This window comes from Semicossyphus pulcher, unplaced genomic scaffold (assembly GCF_022749685.1).
Source record: "Semicossyphus pulcher isolate SPU_LCO1_2020_fin unplaced genomic scaffold, fSemPul1.0.p SCAF_4, whole genome shotgun sequence".
Taxonomy (NCBI): Eukaryota; Metazoa; Chordata; class Actinopteri; order Labriformes; family Labridae; genus Semicossyphus; species Semicossyphus pulcher.
The window spans coordinates 32,545,509-32,569,481 of NW_027211715.1; the positions used below are offsets into that span (position 1 = coordinate 32,545,509).

Genomic DNA, 23,973 nt, shown 5'->3' on the forward strand with positions numbered 1-23,973 from the left:
GGGCCGTTCCTTTCAGAGGGAGCAATGCATGCTGGGTGTGGTAGGAATGTAGAATGGGTGAAACCACGAGCTGTTTGTAAAACTTTCTCCACAGCTATGGCGGCAATTTCAAACATTATTGCTTCTATTTATTACAGAGAACACCAGCTGTAACTGACAGAGGCTTTTTCCAGGGGAGAACTGCTCCTTTAAATTATCAGAGGTGTCGGCCTTTTTTGGTAATAATTCTTTGACAAAAGCAAAAGAAAATATCATTTAGCTACGCGTACTCTTACAAAAAGATGTTTTAGAAGCTGCATTTATTGTTATTTATGTCCATTTTGTTCAGTCACAAAGTGATGAATGAATGAAACTGTTTTGCATCCCGAGGTCAAAGCTCAGGAAAGAGGAATCTCTCCTCTGTGGCTCTTCCTGTTCCTTACCATAATAAAGGGTCGAGGACAGAGTGTGTCACACGCCGTACACATTGTGAATCTCTTTCTGAGGTAAACTGGTGATTTGGGGCTTTATAAATAAAAGAGACGAGTGTAAGGTAAATTGTGAAAATCCCAAAGAGTGGTTTTACAGTGTTTTCTTACGACAACATGAGCGTCTGTGTCTGAGCTCTTTGTCTTTCTCCATCTGTCGAGAAATGTGTTGGCATCACCGCAGCAGCAAACACATGGGAACTGTGTCAGACAATGTGAGGAAGGACAAAAGAAGTCTGGGGTTCAAAGACGGCACAAACTTCTTCCTTCAGTTTCTTTATCTCCTCTCTCGCTCTCTCTCTCTCTCTCTCGCTGCCATTCACTGTTCAAAGCCTCATATCCCCCCCTCCGCCTCCCTCCTCTTCCTCCCTCCCTCCCCTCCTCCTCTCTGACTGGACCTGCTGTGTGCTGAATTAATACAAAGTGACAGAACAGCAGAGCCTGTAGGAGAGTGTGCGTGTGTGCATGTGTGTGTGTGTGTGTGTGTGTGTGTGTGTGTGTGTGTGTGTGTGTGTGTGTGTGTGTGTGTGTGTGTGTGTGTGTGTGTGTGTGTGGACATGACTGTAAATGTGTGAATGCGAGACTTGGTATATCACTGGGATATGAGTCACCCTCTCTTCTCTGTCTCCTGTGTGCAGCTCATCGTTTTGATAGGTGGCCTTCACCGATTCAGACAGCATATTTAAAAAGGAAAAAACACAGAAGAACTGCGGGAAAAACAGCTCGTGGCGATTCAGTTTGTGCAGTTCTCTTCCTGCAGATACCCCGACAGCTGAAGTGCCCTGGGATGAACCACAAGGGGGCACACTTTAAACAACCACAGGCAGGAGGTGGGGTGGGGGGGTGGGGGGGTGGGGGGCAAATATCAAAGAGAAGCTCACAGGCAGGCTGCAAAACAAGGAGGAGTACAACACAGTCGGAAACCAATAAGGGATTAAGAGCCAGAAATGACATTACAGATTGCACGAAACACCTGCACGACAACAGGAATAGAGCCTGACCTGAATCTGAGAGGATACAGAGTTTGTAAAAAGAGGGAGAAAGTAAATAAAGCTCTATACGGGCTTGTATTTGTTGTGTAAAAACCAGGGCTGCAACTAATGATTGTTTTCATTATCAATCTGTCTGTTACTCTAGGGACAGATTGATTCATTGTTTGGTTTATTTAATGTAAACAAAAAAAGGTGAAAATGCTCATCACGATGCCCCAGAAACCAAAATGACCTCTTCAAATTGCTTTTTTGTCAAACAAGAAGCACAAAAACACGAGGAGGCTCCTCGCCTCCAGAAAGAGAACCACGGTCAGAAATGACAAAGAGAAGCAAGAAATCAGAAGAACGCAACAAATTCTTGTTTTTATTTTCATGTAAATAAATGTCTGTTGAGTCTCTATCTATCACTGAATGAGGTAACACAATGGTGATTGAGCCGATGGCCCACTGATGAAAGCCTCTGCATTTGCAGTGTTACAGACTGGGTGTCTGTGGCGCCCAGTTAGTGACGCGTTTTCCATCAGCCAGCAGTGGTTGGTCTGCCAGAGAGGGTAGGCGGAGCTAAGCGGCTGCTTTTCCGCTCTCTGCAAGTGTTGCGAGTAAACAGTAATCTACTATGGCTGAACAAACAAAGAAAAGACGGATGACTACAGATACAACTTCAACAATAAGTGAAAATCCAAAGGAAAAGAAACAAACTCAACGCTCAGATGAAGCAAACAGTCTGAAAAGGAAAGCGACCGTCAGCCAGGAAAATCAAGAGTTACAACCGGAGCCGACCGTGGACGTCACACATGCAGCACTGTCTGGATATCTGGGAAGTGTGCTCCTGCAGTTACCGTTTATCACCATAGGTGCCGCAAAAGAGAACAAAACTGAGATCTTAGAGAATAGCACTTTAAAGAACGTCACAGTAACCTTCTGCATCAAAGCTGACAACTGTAGACATGTGATAATAGTAAATAGAGCACAGTAGTTAATTTTAAAGATCATTTTTATTCATTTTGAAAAGACAGTGGAGTTAAATCAAAGGTAAAGACGGAAATGTATGACATATCTGGGATAAGCCAATAATATCAGCCTCAGTGTTGTATTATTTGGACTACAACAAAAACGCTTTATCTCACTCTGAAGCAATTAAAACTCCATTCACAAAGATTTTCAAGTGATTGTGTCATTAAAAGAGACATTAAGTCTTGATGGGGGGTGTTTGATTGAAGGACGGCTGCCTTGGCCTATAAACAGTCAGCTGTCACCTCAACCAGACGTTTACATGTTAATCCTTGGGCCAAATAATAAGGAAGTCCTTCCCAGGAGTCCTCTCCAGAAACAGGGGGTGACATGGCAGTCACTAGGACTCATACACGGCCTTACAACACTGTAACCTTTGTGAGAGTCCCAGTGTTTCTATGATGTTGTTAAAAAGCAGGAAACAGCGAGAGAGCAAATAGTAAAAACTATAAAACTCTCACCCCCATGTTCAGAAATCAAAGACATTTCTCCTCCATGACAGTTGACCTCAATATCCCATAATGCAATGCAACCACCTGACACTGTGTTTTGAGTAACTTCTGCTTCACCTCATCTGGAAATATGTCCTCTCTCTCCGTGTGCCACTGGTATCACTATCACTTTGCCCTCGCTGACATACAGTGCGGGTGATGAAAGCAACAAGTTCAGACAGGCTGTCAAAAAGATTCAGAGCAACAAACATCAGTGAAAGTGTGGCCCAGATCTTTACTTTGTATTCCAGGAGGGGTTTCAGTGTGTAGTGTGTTCTGACTATAGAAAGAAAACGCATACAGTATTACCACTAGCTTATTACTGATCTTTAAAGCACTAGTAAATTATGTACTTACTATTCATAAAGCCATTGATTACAACAAATAAACACTTCAGTAAAAGGTGCCTCAATCAGCATCACAAATATTTTCTATTATCGAAGAAGTCAGGATGCAAACAGGCTTGGAAATTGAGTGTGCTAATTGTACAGATATTTTCCCACAATGCAATGTGCAGAGGAACGAGGGGTGCTACTTCCAGCTGCGGAAACCTTAAACAAACAAGAGGTGTTCGACATCACAGGGAGGATGTCCTTCTCGTCAATGCAGCCGTATGTCAATAGAGGCAGGGTAGACGGAGACAGCTACAAAGCAAACAGGGAGGTTGTTTAAAAATGTATTAAAAATTGGCAACACATTAGTGAGACCTCAAGGACACTTATAATTCCTCTCGGTGTGTAGCACTGAATGTAAACAAACCTTGTTTACAAGAACACTCGATTGATTGACCTCCATCAGCACATCCACTGCATCCTTTCCTGTTCGTACAAGACAGGGAAGTACATCGATTTATTTCATGTCAACTGTAAACCCGGAGCTTTCTTGCCAAACATTACATACTGCTTGCCAACTGTACGTATGTAATGTGGGGTTTTAAAGAAGCTTGAATGAATAGAAGGAACTGAAACATGTTGATGGAAGTGGGCACGACCATACGATACAGAAACACAGGGCTGCACGATCAAGTTATAGGATCTGTTAATGACTTAAAACAATGACTTTTTATGTTATGAAAACAGATATTATGAAACAGAATATCGACTCAACTCTCACTGCTATTAATAATCATGCAGACGGCTCTCACGCTGGGTAAAAAGCTGAACAGCTGCTGTGACTATTCTTACTACTGCCTGGTGAAAAGCACATCTCTTGAGAACGGTGGATTTGTGGTTAAGATAGGACCTTTCTTTCATGCAGCCCAAGATTCTGACATTAATATCCACAATCTGCCATTATATAATAACCACCTGCCTGATATTGAGTAGGGCCCCCCTTTTGCAACCAAAACAGCCCTAATCGTCGAGGCATGGACTCCACTAGACGTAGACGAAGGTGTGCTGAGGTATCTGGCACCAAGACGTGAGCAGCAGTAAGTTGCGAGGTGGGGCCTCCGTGGATCGGACGTCTTTGTCCAGCACATCCCAGAGATGCTCGATTGGACTGAGATCTGGAGAATCTGGAGGCCAAGTCAGCACCTTGAACTCGTTGTGTTCCTCAAACCAATCCTGAACCATGCTTGCAGTGTGGCAGGGTGCTCATCCTGCTGACAGAGGCCACTGCCATTAACCCTAACCCCACTTGCAACAATGTTTAGGTAGGTGGTACGGGTCAGAGTAACATCCACATGACTGCCAGGACCCAATGTTTCCCAGCTGACTTTGCCCAAAGCATCACACTGCCTCCGCCGGCTCGCCTTCTTCCCATAGTTCATCCTGTCTTCCCCAGGTAAGCGAGGCACCGGGCCATCCACATGATGTAAAAGAAAACGTCATCAGACCAGGCCGCCTTCTTCCATCGCTCCCTGCCCATTGTAGGCGCTTTCAGGGGTGGACAGGGGTCAGCATGGGCACCCTGACCGGTCTGCGGCTACACCGCCTCATAGGCAACAAACTGTGATGCTCTGTGTCAGTGGTCATAATGTTTTGGCAGATCGGTCTAAAAACAACAGTAACATGATTAACATGTTTCTGCTCCTGTCCTCTGACATCACAGCAGCTAAGAGACTCCCTCCTATCTTCATTGTCAGCTTCAGGCTGAGTCATGCCCTTTTCTGGATGTTTCAGGTTTTCTCTGTCTGCACAAAGGTTAGCTTGTCTGAGCTGAAAGGACGGACCCACGTGCCAGCGGAGGAAGAGTGAGGGGTTTTGTCTGAGTGCTGGTGGGGGACAGCGAAGCAGGAAGTACTCCTCTGCATGTAAAGCTCTCACGCTTCCTCTCTGTGCTCTTGTATTCTGCCCAGGTAGCTCTGCCATTCTGCCGCTCAAGGCCGGGCTAATGTATGCAGATAGCAGCAGACAATGAGTATTACCCAGATAGTGGGAGGCGGTTTGTTTGTGCACCGTTCCCACCATATTCAATGGACGACAGCCAACTCCGTGTCTGTATGTCGCCACAATTTAAAAAGCCTCCATCCTGCCACCCCTGTCCTCCTCCTCAGACTCTTCCTGCTCCTCCACCTCCGCTCATTTAAGCCCCCTCTGTCTCAGCCTTTCATTCAGGTCTGTATTAGAGCGCTCTGTGTTTGAATGAGAGCGTGGTAATGCCTGCGTCTTGGTCTTTGTGAGAACGGCTAAGCTCTAACCGAGCTGACCTGGATTTACATGGATGGAGCAGAGCTGTGCAGCCTGGGACCTGGACCGGCTCAAGCTCAGCAGGAATGCCAAAAAAACAGGCTTTGAAATGGATCTGCTCAAATAAGTTGGCGGACAAACAGTACAGGACGTAACGTTTGGAAAATGTTTTCAGTGTTCTTCCTAACCAAGGTAGATTGACTAATGATTTAGAGCACAAAATATGTAGTTAAAGTTAGAGAAGGTTAGTGTCCGTACAAACCTAGCTGGTTAGGTTTGAGGAACAATCAGGGTCATCGCTAAAAAGAAAACATGTTGACTGATGTTCAGAAGTGAAACAGAAAGCAACAATCTGACACGTCCATTCTTTGTGGACCCATTACTTCAGACAGATATCCTGTCTCTCTCTCTCTGAGGTGCTAAAAACTAATATTTATTTCATTAAATAATCTAAATATTGCTCCAATCGAATGTTTGCACAGATGTTTATGTGATATAATGAGGATGCATGTGATTTTGTGCAGCAGTTTAAAAACTGATAAATAAATGGGGCGACGCCTGCGAGCTAGTTCAGGCAGCCAACTCGAGCTGCACTGATTTCACACTTGACATGTGTCACTCTCCTGACAAACACCTCCCAATGTGGCGTCTATTTAAGCTGTAAGATTCCCGCTCTCTCCCTCTGCTCTGTCATTGCCACCGCTGCCCTGCACCAGTACTGCTCTCATACTTTTAGCCCCACCATCCACCTGCAGGCTCCAGCTAGGGGGGTTTAAGATGTTACGTCATCACTCCTCAAGTTTCTGCATGTAAAATAAATCTGCGAGGAGTGATGGGGGCGGAGCCTCGACGCCAAACACAAGCTGTGTTCTGATGCTGCAATAAACATTTCACAACATTACACAACAGCGTGATCATATGTCCCCTGTACTCGCCTCTCTCCACTGGCTACCCGTTAGTTTCAGAATACATTTTAAAATTGTACTACTTGTTTTTAAGTCGCTCCATGGACTGGCTCCTTCTTGCCTAGCAGACCTTTTAACCCTCTATACCCCATCACGAGCACTCAGATCCTCTGAGCAGTCCCTGCTGCTTTTCCTTGGCCTTTGAAAATACTTATAGCCAATGAAGAAGTTTTGAAATTGTTCACGAGTATTTTGTATGAATGGGTGTATATACGTGTGTGTGTGTGTGTATGCATGTGAAAAAAGTAGCATTTATGTTCCCCTAAAGTGTCTCTTTACATCTTAAATCAGGTCAATGAATGCCTGGAGTACAAGCAGAGCAAGCAGCAGAGTGATGATTCTGCAGAAATCAAGAACTGAACTGTAGTGAAACCATCGCGGCCCTGGGTTAGTACTGACTGTGGCTGAAGAGGGCAGGGCTCAAGAGAGCAACAACAAGCTGTCTGGCAAAAGGCTCGGTGATACACATTTGTTTACTAAATACATTACTCACACGCACCCAGCCTCCCACACACACACACACACACACATGCATACACACAGCAGGGAAGCATGTCACACAAGCGCACTGAAGATGACTTGAATATTGGTCACATGCGAACAGTGGCACACATCAAAGAGGGAAAATAGTGGGCTGGGTTTATGCTAAACAACAGCAGCTAAACACACAGACATGAAGAAAAGGGGAGTCAGGGGAGTGGGTGGGCAGATGGCTTCATGGTGTCAGAACAAAATATGAGATTAGACCGAAGAAATCGGGTTTGGGGGGAGGAAACAGGAGAGGTGTGAATATCCCTCTCCTGACGTGCCTGGCAGTGCCCCGCTGGAGTCTCCATGATGCCACACCAGCAGCCTCATGCAGCCGCAGCCTCATGCCCGCTCTGTTTCCAGCTAATAGCCAGGAGCAGCACTGTTAGCAAGACACAGCACCACCCTCCTCCTCCTCCTCCTCCTCCTTTCTCCTCCTTCATAGAGATTCAAGCCATGCCTGACAGAAAGAACAGTGTCACTCGTTTTAGGGAGGCTCGGCTAATGTCGCTAAGAGGTGACAGAAAACAAAATGGAGAGGAGGATTGTTGAGGAGGGCCAGAGAGAGGGCAGCTGAGAGAGATTATGAGGAGGTGGGTCTGAACACCATGAGTCATAAAGGTCTAAGCATGCTAAAAGGGAGCAGAGGGGAGGCGGTGCACGTTGTAGAGCAAGCTTGTGAGTAATTCCTGATCTCATTAAGATTTATGTAAGGCTGGTTTTTCACATGGATTTCTCACCTTTGCTTGAGGCAAAAAATAATGCTACACATGTTTAACAGTGATGGGAATTATGAGTCTTCTCAGGGATCAGATCATTCGGCTCGGTTCTGCTTCCAAATGGCTCTTCATTAAGTACCACTTCTGCTTTTATAGTTAGCCAAATTAAAACACCTATGGTTGGTCTTTGTGGACATATACCCCTTGAATTATTCAATGTAATTATACTAAACAATATCATATCCAGAATACAGTAATGTTCATCATGTTTGATATAAAAACCTTAAAAATATCAAACATTATTACTTATGTATTGATTGATTCCTCTCTTATTTGTTGCAAGAAATAAATGTGCGAGATTCTTCATCTTTAAAACGATAAACTATCCGGTCAAACTGGTGATTAAAAAGTGGATTATGTCAAGAATAACTATCCTATTTGTCTGAAAATAAATAATACACTACTAAATAAGATGGCTTTTAAGTAAACAACAGTACACAACATTGTACAGACATATTATGAAATTTGACTGATCTGAAACAAAAAAAATTTCTGGTCTGTTCAAAAATGTTATTTGTTTGTTTTTATGATTATTCTCCCCACGATTTATTCATTCGTTCGTTTATCTAAGAGACGTTTCCTGATTGTATTTCACATCATTCTATTATGGCTTGTATTCGTTATTCAGAATATATACATACTGTATGTACATATAGAAAAAAAGAAAGAAAGAAATAAGCTGTCAGACTGGACTCCCCTTGTTCACTTTAAGGAGCCAACTCATTTGCATTACTAATGTATCGCTACACACTAAGCTTTTCCTTTTCAAATATAATAACTGACAAGTGTTCTGCATGTTAAACAGGAGAGTGGTGAGAAAATGAGAAAAAGCAGCCAAGCAGGAGAATCTTCTAGAGTTGGCATGTGTCCGAAAAGGAAAATATAGGCTCCAGTCTAGCCATGATTAGCAGGCTGCTACACACACCATGTGACTGTCACACCGGCCAATTCTGGGGGAGGGTCCATACAGTACAGCTGCATTAAAAAAGGGAAGAAAGCCCTCTCATATATGTGCTGGGGATAATCATAAATAGAGAAATCCGTGAACATCCTGCAGGCTCTGTTCTGCTCGGTGGCATTTTCAGCACCACGGGGCAGTGGACAGCTCCGCGCTGATGTGATATTAAAGCAGCCTCCCTCAGGGATGTGGACGGATTCTCACAGAAGAATCTGCTTATTTTAAAACACATAAAATGGACTACATGTAGCTGCAAACGCACACAAAGATACCGATGATCCAGGCTTCGTGACAGCGTACCATCGTGACCATGGCAACAAAGGAAACAATAACTTATCTAACCCGTTTTAGCGCAGACAGTCCCGGTTTTTGCGAGGAATCGGCACGCCGGAGCCTCCTCTCCTCAACCATCTTTCTCCAAATGCAATAATAACACCTGCATTTTAAATGAGACGCCAAGTTCGCACACAGCATCTCACTGCAGCCGACAATCAAGGCGGAGTCTGTTCGGAGCACCAGCAATCAATCGTCCTATAGGGGTGATTAGGTTCCCCATACCTAACCGTGCCTTGCATATCACATGTAGGCACATTTGGAATAAAAACCAGACTATGAGGGCAGATTCTTCTCCTTGTGCATGACTCAGTGTAGATAAGCTACTCTCCACCCAGGTGCAGCTGAGCACCATGGGTACCGTCAGAGCTGCACAATGAAAGCCCAAAGTCATGCTGCTGCGTGGGAACTGTCACTACACCATGGATTTCTCTCACAGCAAGAACCGATTCACTATTCCCCCCTGTGGAGACTGCAAATACACCCAGACATGCAGTGGAGAGCATCCGTGTCAGTGTCTGCCTACCTGTCTCCAGGTGCAAAGAGATCCTCGCCTCGTTGATGTAAGGCGTGTCACTCTTGGACCGGACCCTCCGGATCGGTCTGCGGTCTACCTCCTCCGGGGCCGCCGCCATGTTCGGCCAGCCGGGCAGAGTCCACTGGCGACCGGCGGGACTGCGAGAGATTCGGCGCCGCAGCAGCAGCCACTCGTGCACCCGCCCGGGCTGACGGTGTAGGAGGGGGGCGGGCTGTTGTAATGGTGATGGAGGGGTAGGAGGAGGGGAGAGGGAGAGAAGGAGAGATGGGAGGCTTGATGAGCTTCTTGTTCCTTTCTTTTCCTGTAAGTCAGCTCCACCTGAACACACCAGCCAATAAAACGCAGTAGAGCACATCCACATCAAACACATCATTTCCACTCTCCTGCCTGCGGTTTATGTCTACAGGAGAGCAGAAATGAATATCCAACTAATCAACCAATATTTTGGTAATTAATTAAAATGTCCTTTATCAAGGTAAAATGCCAAACATTCTGAGGTTCAAGCTTTTCAATGCATTGCACATAAATACATGGGTTTCAGATTTTACCTTTGGGTTTGGGAGCTTGTGATGGCATATTTCACATTTGACATGTTATAGACAAAAAACAAATAATAATATGCAGAAAAAATTTACTGGGTATTTGAAATCTCTTGCAGCTCTGATACATCAAAGTCACTTTCCGTTATAATGTAGGACAAAGAAAGCTAAAACAGACCTGTGAACATTTGTTTCTTGGTCATGTTAAGGCAAACATTATAGGTGCAATAATAGCAAAGCTAACAGTGCTCACCCCAAAACATTTAAAGCTATGTCTTATTTTCCTCTACCCCCTTTAGGCTGATAAATCAGCCTTGCAAGCTCCAATCATGAAGCGCTTCGGCATTCCAACACCACAAGCTTATAAGGATTTCTGTTGGTTTAGTAGCACCAATAGTATTCAGGGTGAGAGACAAAGAAATTAGAAACGACAGCATTGACTGTGCTCAGGCTGCAGGGCCAACAGCAAAGAGACACCAAAAGGTTTCTGTTCTAATTTTAACTCATGGAATTCATACTGGAAAAGAAACATGATGCAAAACAAATGCATTTAATAAAACTGGCCTGGTGAGTTAGACAATAGCATTTTCAATATTTCCAATAAGTACGCCTAGATAGAAGACACACTGCAGCTACTCTCTTTTAAGAAGCAAACTTTTGCACATTATTTTTTCCTGAGTAGGAGTAGGAAGCTTTTGGTTTTGGAACCATCTTACCAAACTTAAATAGTACACCTTTTACTAATTAAAAAATGTTTTTGAAATTGCAATGTTGCAAAATCTTGTGACAATAAAAAAACCTTCTTACCTTCTAACCTGCCCCATTTGTTTGTTGTTTGACATGGTTGCTGCTGGTATTTCTAAAGTAAGCTATAAATCAACTGATGTATCAAACTCAAGTCACACAGGATTAAAACACCACAATACTGTATATCCTTGTGTTAATATTATATTCTAATAATCCAATGCTGGCCTCTAGTGGTTAAGGGGGGATGGAAAAAATATTGTAAAGGGTTCACAATGTTTTTTAGAAACAAAGCACAATAAAGAGGCGGTACAGCTAAACACAATTAAAAAGGCAGTACATCCCAAAAAATAAAATATTGTTGATGTAGTTAGTATGAAAGAATATTAATAGTTCACATAGTACACATACTGTGAAAAGACATGGTGCCTCACTTCTGCATAACTGATTATAAATAAAGAACTTTTTAAATAATTTATTGTCTTTATCCCTCCAAATTATTTACACAAAGGAAAAGAAACACTGATACCCCACATATGTCCACAATTTCCCAAATTTATTGACTCTGAATTTCTCCTTTTATATGACAAACTAATGCTTTGCCCTTTAAAATACACCTGTAAAAAGGATGTTTGATACTTTATCACTAATTCGTCTTTTTTATATTCTTCAAAAAGAATTCAATAAATACATTATATCAGTTATATTCTGAATACAGGAAAATCTATCAAAATATTGACTAAGGGTCAGGTAAAGCATTTCAATTGACTGATTTGTGATTTTGTGAGTGGTCTGAGCCCCAGGTCGTATCTAATCTCGTAGCCTATTTAGTTTTATTTTTTGTAATTAAAATGCTAATAATAGAAAAATAAATACAGTAAATGAGTAATGTTGTACAAATACCCCCTCTGCTGGTCATATCTTATTTTGAAGGGGTTGTTATTTACCTCGCTGACCCTCTTGATAGGCCCATTTCCTGACAGCCATCTAATCCACCAACAGCTGCTGAGCTGGTGAACGAGAAACACATCGACATACTTCCGGGTTCCTCCAGCTGATTTTCCTGCTTCGGTCTGACAGGTAGCTTGTTAGTATTAGCAAACCTCAGATCAAACAAAAGGGTCGAACTCATCAACCACGTGCATGCTACACCGGTGTCTTGAAAACGTAATATGATGGTGGTAAAGCCGTTGCCAATAGCGGTGTCCTTGCGCTAGCTTGTTAGCGTGCTAACTTCCATTGCTTCCATTGAACCTGTTTGCAGGCTGTTAGCCTAGCCGGCTAGCATGCTTTACTATCAGCTCGTAACTGCGCTGTCAGGAAGGTCCATGCTTGTTATTTAGCAGAAAAAAAACTATCGTAACTATGTGTATTATTAAACAATTCACTCAATCCTCTTGGTCGTTTAAGATTAACAAATTCTGCTTGGTAGCTAAGTAGCAGACTAGCTTTGTGGTTTGTTTATGTTGACTCAAATGACCTTTTAGCTTGAAAAAGCCACAACGACCTTCCTGAAAATAAAAATCTGCACACTGAAAGCTACAGGCTGTGCCTCTCACCCAACATCGCTTTTATACATTTTGTGTCTTCTGAGTTTTCTATTTTTGTGAAAGAGAAATATCCAAACTTTGATAATAATCTTCATGTGGCCATTTGAGCACACTTACCCTACTTTTGGAATCATTTGTAGTCGTTTAGGTTGGAACAACAGTTCCAAAACAACGGAGTATTTTAATTGCATTTCCTAATTTGGAACTTTTTTTTGTTTTTCCAAACAAATATGTCAGCCGGATGTGACGTATGGCAGCATTTTGCACATTTAACAGCCTTGATTTAGATTAGCATCAGCTGATTCATTTAACGTTTGTGCGTTTTTTTTCAAAGCAGCATTAAAAAAAGGTCACCCTGATCCAGATACACAATTGCCAAGATTACTATGCTGGATTACCACTGCTCTAAATGTGACTGCTTTTAATAATGTAAGCTGTAAAGAACAAAAGGTAGAACAGCTTGTGTACAGTCACTTTGTGTGGTTTAAGTGACAGAAAACAAACTCAAAAAAACATCCCCTTCCATTTAAATTTCTGTTGTAATAGTCAGACCTATCTGACCCATTACAAATAAATAAAAACTAAGAATTATATAATATATAATATTTTGATCAATAGACCAAAGACCAGTGTCGGAGGTTCGTAGGTCAGGCTTCTGGTCCCATAGGGTCCAGGTAGACCAATGAAAACCTCTAATTTGGAATAAGGCATTTTCTTGGAGGAAGTATGTGTGACTGTGTTACTGTAATCATTATCAATTACAATGAAGAGATAAAAGTTTGAATGAATCATTTTTGTGTGATACTGACAGCTATTGGGATTATTTCATGGGGGAAGATACATAATTTTTTTCTGACGCCAGCATGGCTTGAAGTAATCTATAGTATAGTGATAATCGATTATACCTTTGATATATTGATATCATTTTATGGGCATTTTTCATTGTATTTTGACATTTATAATTGTGGTACCTTTAATTGTAATTACTAGGGATGCATGATATTGGATTTTTTGCCGATATCCGATATGCCGATATTTTACAACTCATTTAGCCGATTACCGATACCGATTTTTTCCCGCACACCTAATTGCAGAGATCATCAACTCTCTTCTGTATTGGAGTTAGCGTACAGTATAATGGTGATATTTTATCACATTTGTTACAGCGGTCGGGATGACGGGTCTTGAGATGGTTAATCAAGTTCGTAGTGTTGAAAGACTTTGCCTTGGCTCGTCCTCGCATCACAGAAGCTGAGCAGTCATTGCAAATAGCAGTTTTGCTATCTATTTCGGACACTTTGAAAAACTTCCACACCACGGACATTTTGGCTTCTAACTCTCTCATGCTGCAGGTAGACACACGTGATGTCATCACGCTGCGCCGCACGGGTCTTCTTCGCGTCGGGGACATTGTGCCGAGGTCGTTTAGGGCATTTAATCAAGTATGCAGCAGCCCGTCATTTTTTTATTTTGCTTTACTGTACTGGCTAATAGATAGTCATGTCTGTTTTTATATAGTATCTTATATAGGATCTTTTGGAAGGTTTCCCAATCATACTATGGTTTTACACAATACACTCTGAAGGTTTTATCAACATCAAAACCAAACCATTATCTGATCCAATCAGATTCAGAATCCTTTGTTTTTTCTTTGGAACAAAGAAAGATTAGACGCCACCCAAAAGCCAAAATCCCATCCGATTACCTTTGAACAACTGGCTCTAATATGCAAATTAAGTCTCAATTGTAAATCATTGAATAAACTGGAGGCACAAACTTTAGTTAAAAGGTCAGCTGTATTACACTTATCAATATTGTCTTTTTTATTCTTTCATAGACGCCATAACCTGATGATTTTGCGCCAGTTCATCTCTAGAGGCGTAAACTCTCACCTGTATGCCCACCTGAAAAGGAGCCGGGGCAGCCAGGACATGGCCAGACCAAGTTCAGGTAGTCTTTATGCTTCTGTTCCATCCTCTACAGATCCATGCTCTTCCATCATTTTCATTCTGTGTCATATTTATGTGTTTAATTTCAGACCTGGCAGCCTTCAGGGAGATTTTCTCCAAGGCAGAGAGTATCGCCATTATCACCGGAGCTGGAGTGAGTGCAGAGAGTGGAGTCCCAACCTTCAGAGGAGCGGGGGGGTACTGGAGGAAATGGGAAGCACAGGTGTGAAACCATAGTGTTTTATTATTGAACTCTACTGCATTATACATTACACTGCCCTCATTCATATGAATGGAGATCGACAAAATAAGAAACACCTGTCAGTATAATGCAACACAAAACTCCCAAGCCTGCCTCCCAATCACATTACAATAATTTTCGCTAAGTGTACCTAATACATTGGTAATTGATTTGTCATTTTATCCGTGTAGCAGCTGATTTGAATGTGTGTAAAATGCAAGACGGCACATTTAAAACTTTATTATCTCTTTCTGAGAGTTGCAGTCGGTGAAATCTGTCACAAGGGAAAAGTTTTAAAGAGATGCTGGCTTCAGTCTGACTCTGGCTGAGGAAACTGTACTTATCAAGCATTCCTTGGAAGTGCACTGAAAGTTTAACTAAAAATAGTCCCGACTCAGAGAAGAAACCGACATACCTGATTCCTTTGACACTTCATTGCCATGCTGAGGCTGAGCTGAAACAGAACTGTGTTTACTTGGCCTACATTCCAACAAGGAGCTTCAGTAATAATAATTTTCTTGGGAACTGATTTTTTTGTCGGCGTTTAAATTTCTGCTTCTCATCCTGTAGAGACTTGCAACACCAGAGGCCTTCTCCAGGAATCCCTCTCGTGTTTGGGAGTTTTACCACTACCGCCGCGAGGTCATGCTCACCAAAAATCCCAACCCGGCCCACCTGGCCATCGCAGAGTGTGAGGAGCGACTGAGCAAACAGGGACGTACGGTCACGGTCATCACGCAAAATATCGACGAGCTCCACCGACGAGCCGGATCCAAAAACATCCTGGAACTCCACGGCAAGTAGAAAACAACAAAGACACCCTGACGCCAGCATGGCTTGAAGTAATCTATTGTACAGTGATAATCGATTATACCTTCGATATATTTATATCATTTTATCTGCATTTTTCACTGTATTTTGACATTTATAATTGTGGTACCTTTAATTGTAATTAAATTTAATTGAGAAATAATTCTTCTTTCCATCTGCACTATCTGCCAATGTCTTTTTTGGGTTCAACTTAATTAGTCCCCATTTTTTAAATAGCTAACTGTTAAATCCACAAAATTTCATAAAATTAGGGACACTTTTCCAAAATGAAGATGTTGGGCATTTTTATTTATATAAAATAACTGTTGATACATTACACACATTCTGACTAATTGATTGACGTGTTGTTTCATTAGTCACCTGTCGTCTCTTGTATTGATAATCCAGGCAGTCTGTTTCAAACTCGCTGTATGAGCTGCGGCCATGAAGCAGCCAATTACAAGAGCCCCATCTGCGCCGCTCTGGAGGGCAAAGGGTAAGAGCTTCATCTGGTGTCATTTGCTAAATTGGACTGTTTTCGTCGACAATATGAAAATGCGTCCCAACTGATATCGATCGCTTTCCTTTGAGCACAAAATGCCAGCGACAGAAAAAGCCTGTTTCAGTCTGTCAGATGTCAGGAGCTTAATAACACCTGATGACGCGGTGAAAGGAAAATCTGTTACCGAAATTAAATGTCACTTTAAAGCGCCGCTTATCTGACATTTAAAATGGATGTTTTTAATAGCTGAAATGTTCCACTAATTAATTCGGTCTCTGCTGTGAACAGAATGACAGACGACCTGCGCTACATTGTAAAATAAGGATCAGAACTGATTATGTAATGTTTAAACTGATCCGTGCAGGCTGTTAACAGTAATGAAGATTAAATTCTGATCTTGTTATATTCCAAGTACTTTTCTCCTGACATGCGGGTGATGTAAACGTCTCATTGTGTAGAGCTTAAATTAAAACCCTTGAAGGATTTCAGTGAGTTAGTCCTGAAGAGTAATAGGAGCATTATTTTAGGAATAAAATTAAATCTAACTTTCAAGATGAGTGTCAGGTATAAGAAAGAATAAATCAGAGGAGGAACTTTAGTCTCTATATTTCAACTTTATTCTTGTAATGTAAATGTATTTCTTTTGCTTGGCCTTAATACTTCTAACTAGGTATATACAGAAGATGAATAAATACATGACAATATGACAGTTTTCTCATAATGAAGCTCTATTAAATTGTCATTAACTCGATTTTCTTTCTTCTTTTTTAAAAGTTATTTTATTTGTACATTATGTTGACAATAAAACAAACATACATAAACACATAAAACACCCAGTACCATTATACAAAAAAGAAGAAAGAAAAACAGGGGAGACGTATCTGAAAATCAAAATAAGAAATAGTCCGAAGCTGCCAGTCGACAGCAGTATTTGCAATAAAAAGTAGACTAGCCCTTTTCCAAAGAAGAATTAACTGGATTTTCTTGAAGTGATTTTGTGTGTATTGTGTGGAAGTTAAATTAATGAAAAGATAAATATCAAATATCACTAAAACAAATGACTTAATTTGATTAGAAATTTTAACTGTATTTGGGTCTAATTGCTGTTTTTAGTGACACCAACCCTCTTAATCAAATTTGCCTCCTTTAGCGCTCCAGACCCCGACACAGACGACGCCAACATCCCTGTCCAGCATCTGCCCAGGTAACACACACTCATATCCTCTTCTAGTGATCTGCTCTTGTGATTTGAGTGTATTTCTTTTTATACAGTGTGTGTGTGTGCGTGTGTGTGTTTCAGGTGTGAGCAGAAAGGCTGTCACGGCCTCCTGAGACCAGCTGTGGTTTGGTTTGGAGAGACTCTGGACTCAGACATCCTCACCCGTGCAGAAGAAGTGTTGGACAGCTGTGACCTCTGCCTCGTGGTATGTGTATGTGTGTGTGTGTGCCTTATGGAGTACACCACAACGTCTACCGCCAGGGTCACTAGGGCCCCTTTCACACATTAACTGCACTCTTGAACTTGTACATTACCCGGAGGGGGCAGCATGTGAGAACGCAAATGTCTGCATCCGTTGACCCGGACATGAAACGGACTGTATCCTGGCAGCAACCTCGTACCGAGTCTGTGTCAGAACGAGCCGATGTGTGAACGCGGCAGGTAATGTCCGGGACAGCTGCTTCACACTCCTTTCTGCTTGGCTGTACATTTCTATTCACTTGATTATGTAACGGATACGTCCAAATCAAAGTTGTATAGATTTTGTTACGCCCCACCCTAAGGCAGCCCTCCAGAAGTCTCCTGTCTCCAGATGTCATGACTGGGGTTTTAAGCATCTAAGACCAGGTGCACCTTACCCAGGAAGAGCTGGGAAGACAGAACAGAAGGTGAAAGGGAAATACAGTGTAGGGAACACATACAGCCGTAACAATGTCAATGCAAAAACAGCCATCGTCACAAAAAGTCATCCTCCGCCTGCATGCTCTACCCGAGCACCAACCCCTAAATTAAATAGGACTGAGTGTTTCCTGAGAATGTGCTTCACAAGGACAATCTCACAGTGTGCTGCATGTGTGAAAGAGCAAGTCCAGACAATGTTCTGACCTGATTCTCTGCATAATATCCAAAGTTCATGTGTGAAAAAGGCTCAAATTACCGGCCATTTTTTTACATACTTGGTTCTGTTTAGAATAGCAAAAACCTTTTTCCTACTTTATTTTTAGCAGATGCTGCAGGCATGTTGTACTTCAATTACACTGCACTTTTTTACACAATGTCTTTTTACCTCCAGGTACAAAAAGGTACAAAAACTACTTGTTAGACATTTAAATAAGACATTTAAAAGATTTAAAGGTTATTGAAGAGGAACGTCACAGACTTGCCAACCCTGGTGTGATCATTGATTTAAGCAGGTACCTCCTTTTAGATGTGGGGCCACTTCACCCTTTTAAAGCTTTTTTTACTGCTTATCTATTTAAATGTTCAATAAAATCCCTCTCTGCAGGCTGGCACCTCATCCGTCGTCTACCCAGCAGCCATGTTTGCCCCTCAGGTGGCAGCCAGAGGTGTCCCTGTGGCTGAATTCAACATGGAAGACACGCCGGCCACCATGCGCTTCAAGTATGCCTCATTCGTCTACGCACTATCAGAAGCATGCATCATATTCTTGATTAAAGCATACTCCGCTTGTCTTTGTGTGTTTTAGGTTCCACTTCCACGGCCCCTGTGGCAGCACGTTGCCCCCCGCGCTGGCACGCCACGACACTGAGAAAGATTAAAAATGAGCCCCTGCACATCAGCCGCTCACAGACCAGACTGTCTAACACTGGAGGACTTCATTGGTACAAATACACAAAATAACTATATAATGAGGACCCGACATGAACAGTGAGGGGATGGGGTTACTTAAAAATAAGGACAACAAAGCTGCTGTTTAAGCTGTCAGATAGATCATAGTAAATACACAGTTATCACAGTTACACACTCATGATGCATTTTGTCTTTGTGACTTCTTTTTTAATTGTTTAATTTAAATGTTTCTTTTTTTAATTATTGTAGCAAATGATGCTTTAATGCCAAATCAATCCCCAGCTGTGTGTATTTATAAGAATAAAACTTGTATTTCTAGTCGGGCTTGCCAAAGGATTAACAGGGCTGTTCATAAAAGGCAGTCTTGAAAAATACAGTAAACACATAGCTCCAAGTACGGATTAAATGCTATCAAATGTTATCATTCTTTTTGCAGTGAAGCAATAGTGTACTCCTGACAGTAGGGGGCAGTGTTTAGCTGCAGCTGCGCACAGCTACACCTCCAGTTAGGAGGAAAAACTCCTTCCAAAGGATCTGTTGGCTCTGCTTTGGATGTGTGTGTGAGTGTAGTGTTGTTCGTTTATAGACTGTGATGAACACTGTGGGCCTTTCTCAAACGGGACCCTCCCCACTCACGCTACGTCGCGGAGTGAACTCCCTCTGTGAGTGTGACGTGACTCTCACAGCCGAGCGGAGCACCCTTCATTAAGGTGAAGGGATTAAATACAGCGCCGAGCTCTGAGACGAACTCCCCTCACTGCGGCGGAGACAGGAAGTTTGTGTTACCATGGTTTCATGTCACACAAATAACAAAAGCTACGTAAATACCAGTGAGGCAGAGTCATTAAAATCACTGCACATCATGGGGAAAATAAACTTCAAACTTCCTTGTTGACATTTCTTATCTGTTAAACTATTTAACAGACTCTGTTAATGTAAATGTTAATGACCTGCTGAGTTTTCACTTGTGTCGTTTCTAGACAAGTAAACAGTTTATTCGATCCTCCTGGTTTGAGAAAGGCCCGACATGACGCCTTTCAGTGGCCATGAGTAAGCTCCAGTTATACCGGGGAAACCAGTGACTCTGCCTCCCCTCAGCCAGTCACGAGGAGATGCAGGATTTGTTACATGTATGTAAAAGTTTGGACATGATCATAACAGCAGATTCATATGCATCTGAAATAAATGAATGCTCTTACAACCTGAAGAACGTCTCTGCAGAGCTTCCTCAGAATGTGTGCATGCATGCTGCTCGAGTCGCACATGAGTCTGAAGCATCTGTGTGGTGCTGATGGTAGCATAGTATCTGTACTCTGCTCTATATGTTCTCTCTTCTATATGTTCCCCGTTCTGCTTTGGCTGAAGATGAGATCGCACCTGACACTTCAGAGCTCGGCCACGACAAACCCAACCCCCCGTACCTCCATTGTCTCGATGTAAACACAGGCTGCACAGGCCGAGTCCATCACTGTGTTTGTGTGCATACGTCCTTTTTTCCGGGGGATTGTTTCTTTGGCATAATAACATATAAACTCAAGCTCCGATGGCCTAACTGCACAGTACACACATCCTGCTTATCGGAGTCCCATCTGAACACCACGTGCTGCTGAAATATTGAAAGTGTAAAACTGTCGGTCCCTCGGAGAGCACAGACCTCTGCAAAGATCTTCAACATGACCTGCAGTCCAGTCTTCCTTGTTAATCTATATACAGAAGGTCTGAAATATTAGGTATACAAATTATGCAAGAAAAACTGCTTATAGCCGGAGCGTCTCAGCTCTGCATTTATTAAAAACATTGGAAGTATTGCACATACTTGACATAACTTCTGAAATGACCTCATGATCCTCCAGATTCTGCCGTCAAACAAAGATATCTGTTTAAACGTTAGGAGGCATTTTGACAGAACGATCACTGTGCAAAAGTAGAGAACAAAACACAACACACGGGCAAATACGCTGTGTAAGTGCTGTTAAATTGAGCTAAATTGCAGGCTGATTTTGGTGTAAGGAGCTGATCACAGTCGTGTTCATCACCTTTAAGTGTCCCCAGGAAACACTTGCAGAAGTCGTTGGTGCTCCTTGCAGCGTTTCTGGATTTGTTTGTCGCTCTTTAGAGCATTTTTTCTAAATGCTGCTCATGTTTCATAACTGCTTTATTTGCTTTTTTTTTAAGTCTATTTGCACAGTTTTTCTTGAATGCAGTGCAATAAGCTCTCAGTGCCACAATATGTGTGATGTGAGTACATCGGACAAAAAGGATGGGATCCACTGCTCTGTTACAGGCGATGTTCTGCTTTGGCTGAAGATGATATTGTTCCTGACACATCCTCCTTGGCCACAACCCCCAGAATCCATCATCTCACAAACACACACAGTGCGCAGGCCGAGTCCAGCCCTGTTAACGCTCATTTGCAGCAGAGGCGGATGTCAACAGAGGTTATTAATATTTGGATAATTTGATGGTGATATTCATATTAGCCACATGAAATCTCATCACACCATCACCTCCCTTCTTTCTCCTCTTCCTCCCTCTGCTCTCTCTCAGATACCTTTTCACATCGCTGTTTTCCCTCTGCGCTCTCGTCTGTACATCTGCCGCGTGTGCTGTTTGAGGCGCCGTGCATCCCTCCCTCCCCAGCTACGCCTCCATCACCTGCTCATTAGAGAGAGGATGATGGTCCGACGGTCCCCCATGACTCTGCTCCAAAAATAACAGAGCCAATTTCCCGCCTGTTAGGCGGCGATTTCACACCAATCTGAGTGGTACTGCCAGCTCAGCCTGTCAGAGAGAGAGAGCGGCTCTGAGAGGGAGAAATAAGGTGGAAAAGAAAAGCAATGCAATAAAAGGAAAAATGTAGGTCAGAGTGTAATGTGTCTGAAAATACAAGTTCTGTATCCCACAAACACACTGCCCTCATCAGTCAGCAGAGGTGGAACATTTCCGCAACAGCTAAAATACAAGTTTGAGCTATTTTAGGAGGAAAGCAGCGCCGCCAACAGATCAAACTGTAGTGTTTTACACATCAGTTTATGTGAAAATGTAAACATATCAGATATTATGTGTTGCTTTTGAGATGAAGAGAGTGTTGGACATAGCCAGGCTCACTGTTTTCAATCTTTATGCTAAGCTAAGCTAACCCATTACATGCTGTTGCCTTATATCTGCAGTTCAGGTGTGAGAGTGGTGTTAATTCTCTGCTCTTAATCTCAATTAGGCAAATTTCACAATTTTTAGCCTCAGTGACTCACAATCCAAAGTTACTTTACTGCTTTTTTCTTTAATGTAGTTTTCCTGGCCTTTTCTGCCTTTATTGAGAGGTAGGACAGCGGATCATGTCAGAGTTCGGGGGAGAGAGTGGGGATGGCACGTGGTGGCGGGGGGCCGAGGGTGGGAGTCAAACCTGGGGCCTGAAATTGACATTTGTCACATTACAAGTGGCAGATTAAGTTTAAAGTGTCATCTTGAATGATCATCCCGCCTCTCCTGGCTCTGTACAGATGCAGAGACCCTGGTTATCATCTGTAAAGAATTCGCCGGCTTCCCCTGCACGCCCACTTATAAATGAACACGGCCTCCAGTGGCCTCCACGTTAACTTATTTGCAGCACCGTGCAACGTCTTTGTTCTTGTTCCTTTGTGCGTGTGGTGTAGCGGTCACATTGATTGTACTGATTGAGTTTTTGGTCTAAAGTCTTCTTCAATAAATCCTGATGTTCATTTAGAAAACTATAATCCATTTCACGTTAAAATAGTGATCGACAAGTTGCTATCATGACGGCCTTTCAAAGAGGATGGAGGCTTGTGATGTGTCTCCACCCTCTCGTCCAAATATGATCACCTCCTGCTTAAAAAATACAAGATGGCAACGGCCAAAAATGGCAAACTTGAAGCTTCTAAATGAGCCACACCAATGAGTTGATTTCTTTACTCCATGGTTTCCCCAGGACTGTCTAATTTGTCTACATCATCAAATTGGGGCTTTTAGTGAAAGATGTAAATCCTTTTATAAAATGAAAAGCATCTGGAGAAACTGTTGCAATGAAAAGAGATCACAGAGTTCTCTCCTCTTCAGTCGAGGCCACTGCGAGGTTACGGTAAATATCTCCATCAATGTCACTGTGTCACAGGCTACAACGTCAGTACGGTTCTCCCCCTCCCCACCCCCTCGCCACCAGTTTTATGAGCCGTGCGCCCACATGTGACCTCTAACGGACAGGGGCTTGTGTTTGTCTGTGTGTCTGCGAGCGTCTGCGTGACTTGGAGGATGGAAGCAGTGTAGCTGATTTCCCAGAAGTTTGTCAGCTTTATTTTGTGCAAACATTTCAAAATATTTCACGGGTATTTGTACAGAATTATCACCTCGGGGCCGCATGTTTGACTTTCTGTATTTCTGTAGCCGTTAGGGTCGTTAAAAGGAGGGAAAATAAGATGCAAAGTAACAGCGGATCATGAAAAACGTTGTGGAAATCTGTATAAATAGAGTGATATTTAAAAAGCAAATGACTGCACAGAGCATTTTTGTCCTATTTCGATCAATGTAGATGTTCTTATTCCCACGTCATGAGGGACGGAGCTAATGCCAACACCTCAGGCTGCCTAATGGACCAACTTGATTAAATGTGCAGTGTGTGTGTGTGAATAATTTGTCTCCCCACAACTCTCCTCTTTTAGCCGACAGAAATCCCAATTAGAGAATCTTCCCCTCCTTCCTCACAAACTGGAGCATCATATTTTATTCATCCGTTTGGCAAACGGTGAAAGTGAATTAACTTTGAGCCATGATTCCACAGACGCCCGCCCCTCATCCACCGACACACCTGCAACTCTCAGCGCTATCGATTTTTCATTCACACCCAAGAAAACTTGTTCTTTATTCATTCTGAGGGAGAAACTTTCGCTAGAGGATCTGCAGAATGACTGTGAGGATATATACAGTGTGCATGTGTGTGTGTGTAGAGAGAGTCTTAGATTTCTCTTCTTATGAGGACTTTGTGTGTCAGCACAGATACGAAGTTCAAGGAAGTCTACGTCTACAATAGAAAAGAATAATAACTAAAAGATAATTGGACAACTTCTCTACACTTTTTTTAAAGTGCTTGCTATTATAGTTATAATATCAAAGACTACAGTTTCGT

The 23,973-nt window shown here is 42.5% G+C and overlaps 2 protein-coding genes across 3 annotated transcripts in view; one reads left to right on the forward strand and one right to left on the reverse strand.

Annotated features, from left to right (window-relative positions):
• phactr1 (phosphatase and actin regulator 1) overlaps nucleotides 1-9,811 on the reverse strand; it is a 41,321-nt gene extending 31,510 nt beyond the window's left edge. For both annotated transcript variants that reach the window (XM_069679834.1, XM_069679833.1), the window contains exon 1: nucleotides 9,681-9,811. In XM_069679834.1, coding sequence (XP_069535935.1) covers nucleotides 9,681-9,789 — 109 coding nt within the window. In that variant the 5' untranslated portion in view covers nucleotides 9,790-9,811. The remainder of the gene's footprint in view (nucleotides 1-9,680) is intronic.
• A 4,564-nt stretch (nucleotides 9,812-14,375) lies between these two features.
• LOC138607354 (NAD-dependent protein deacylase sirtuin-5A, mitochondrial-like) lies at nucleotides 14,376-20,046 on the forward strand. Its single transcript, XM_069679938.1, has 8 exons — nucleotides 14,376-14,475; nucleotides 14,564-14,697; nucleotides 15,286-15,515; nucleotides 15,938-16,021; nucleotides 17,178-17,231; nucleotides 17,328-17,451; nucleotides 18,532-18,647; nucleotides 18,733-20,046. The coding sequence occupies exons 1-8, from the start codon at nucleotides 14,376-14,378 to the stop codon at nucleotides 18,803-18,805; spliced, it is 915 nt and encodes a 304-aa protein (XP_069536039.1). The 3' UTR covers nucleotides 18,806-20,046.
• Nucleotides 20,047-23,973: the final 3,927 nt, after the last annotated feature.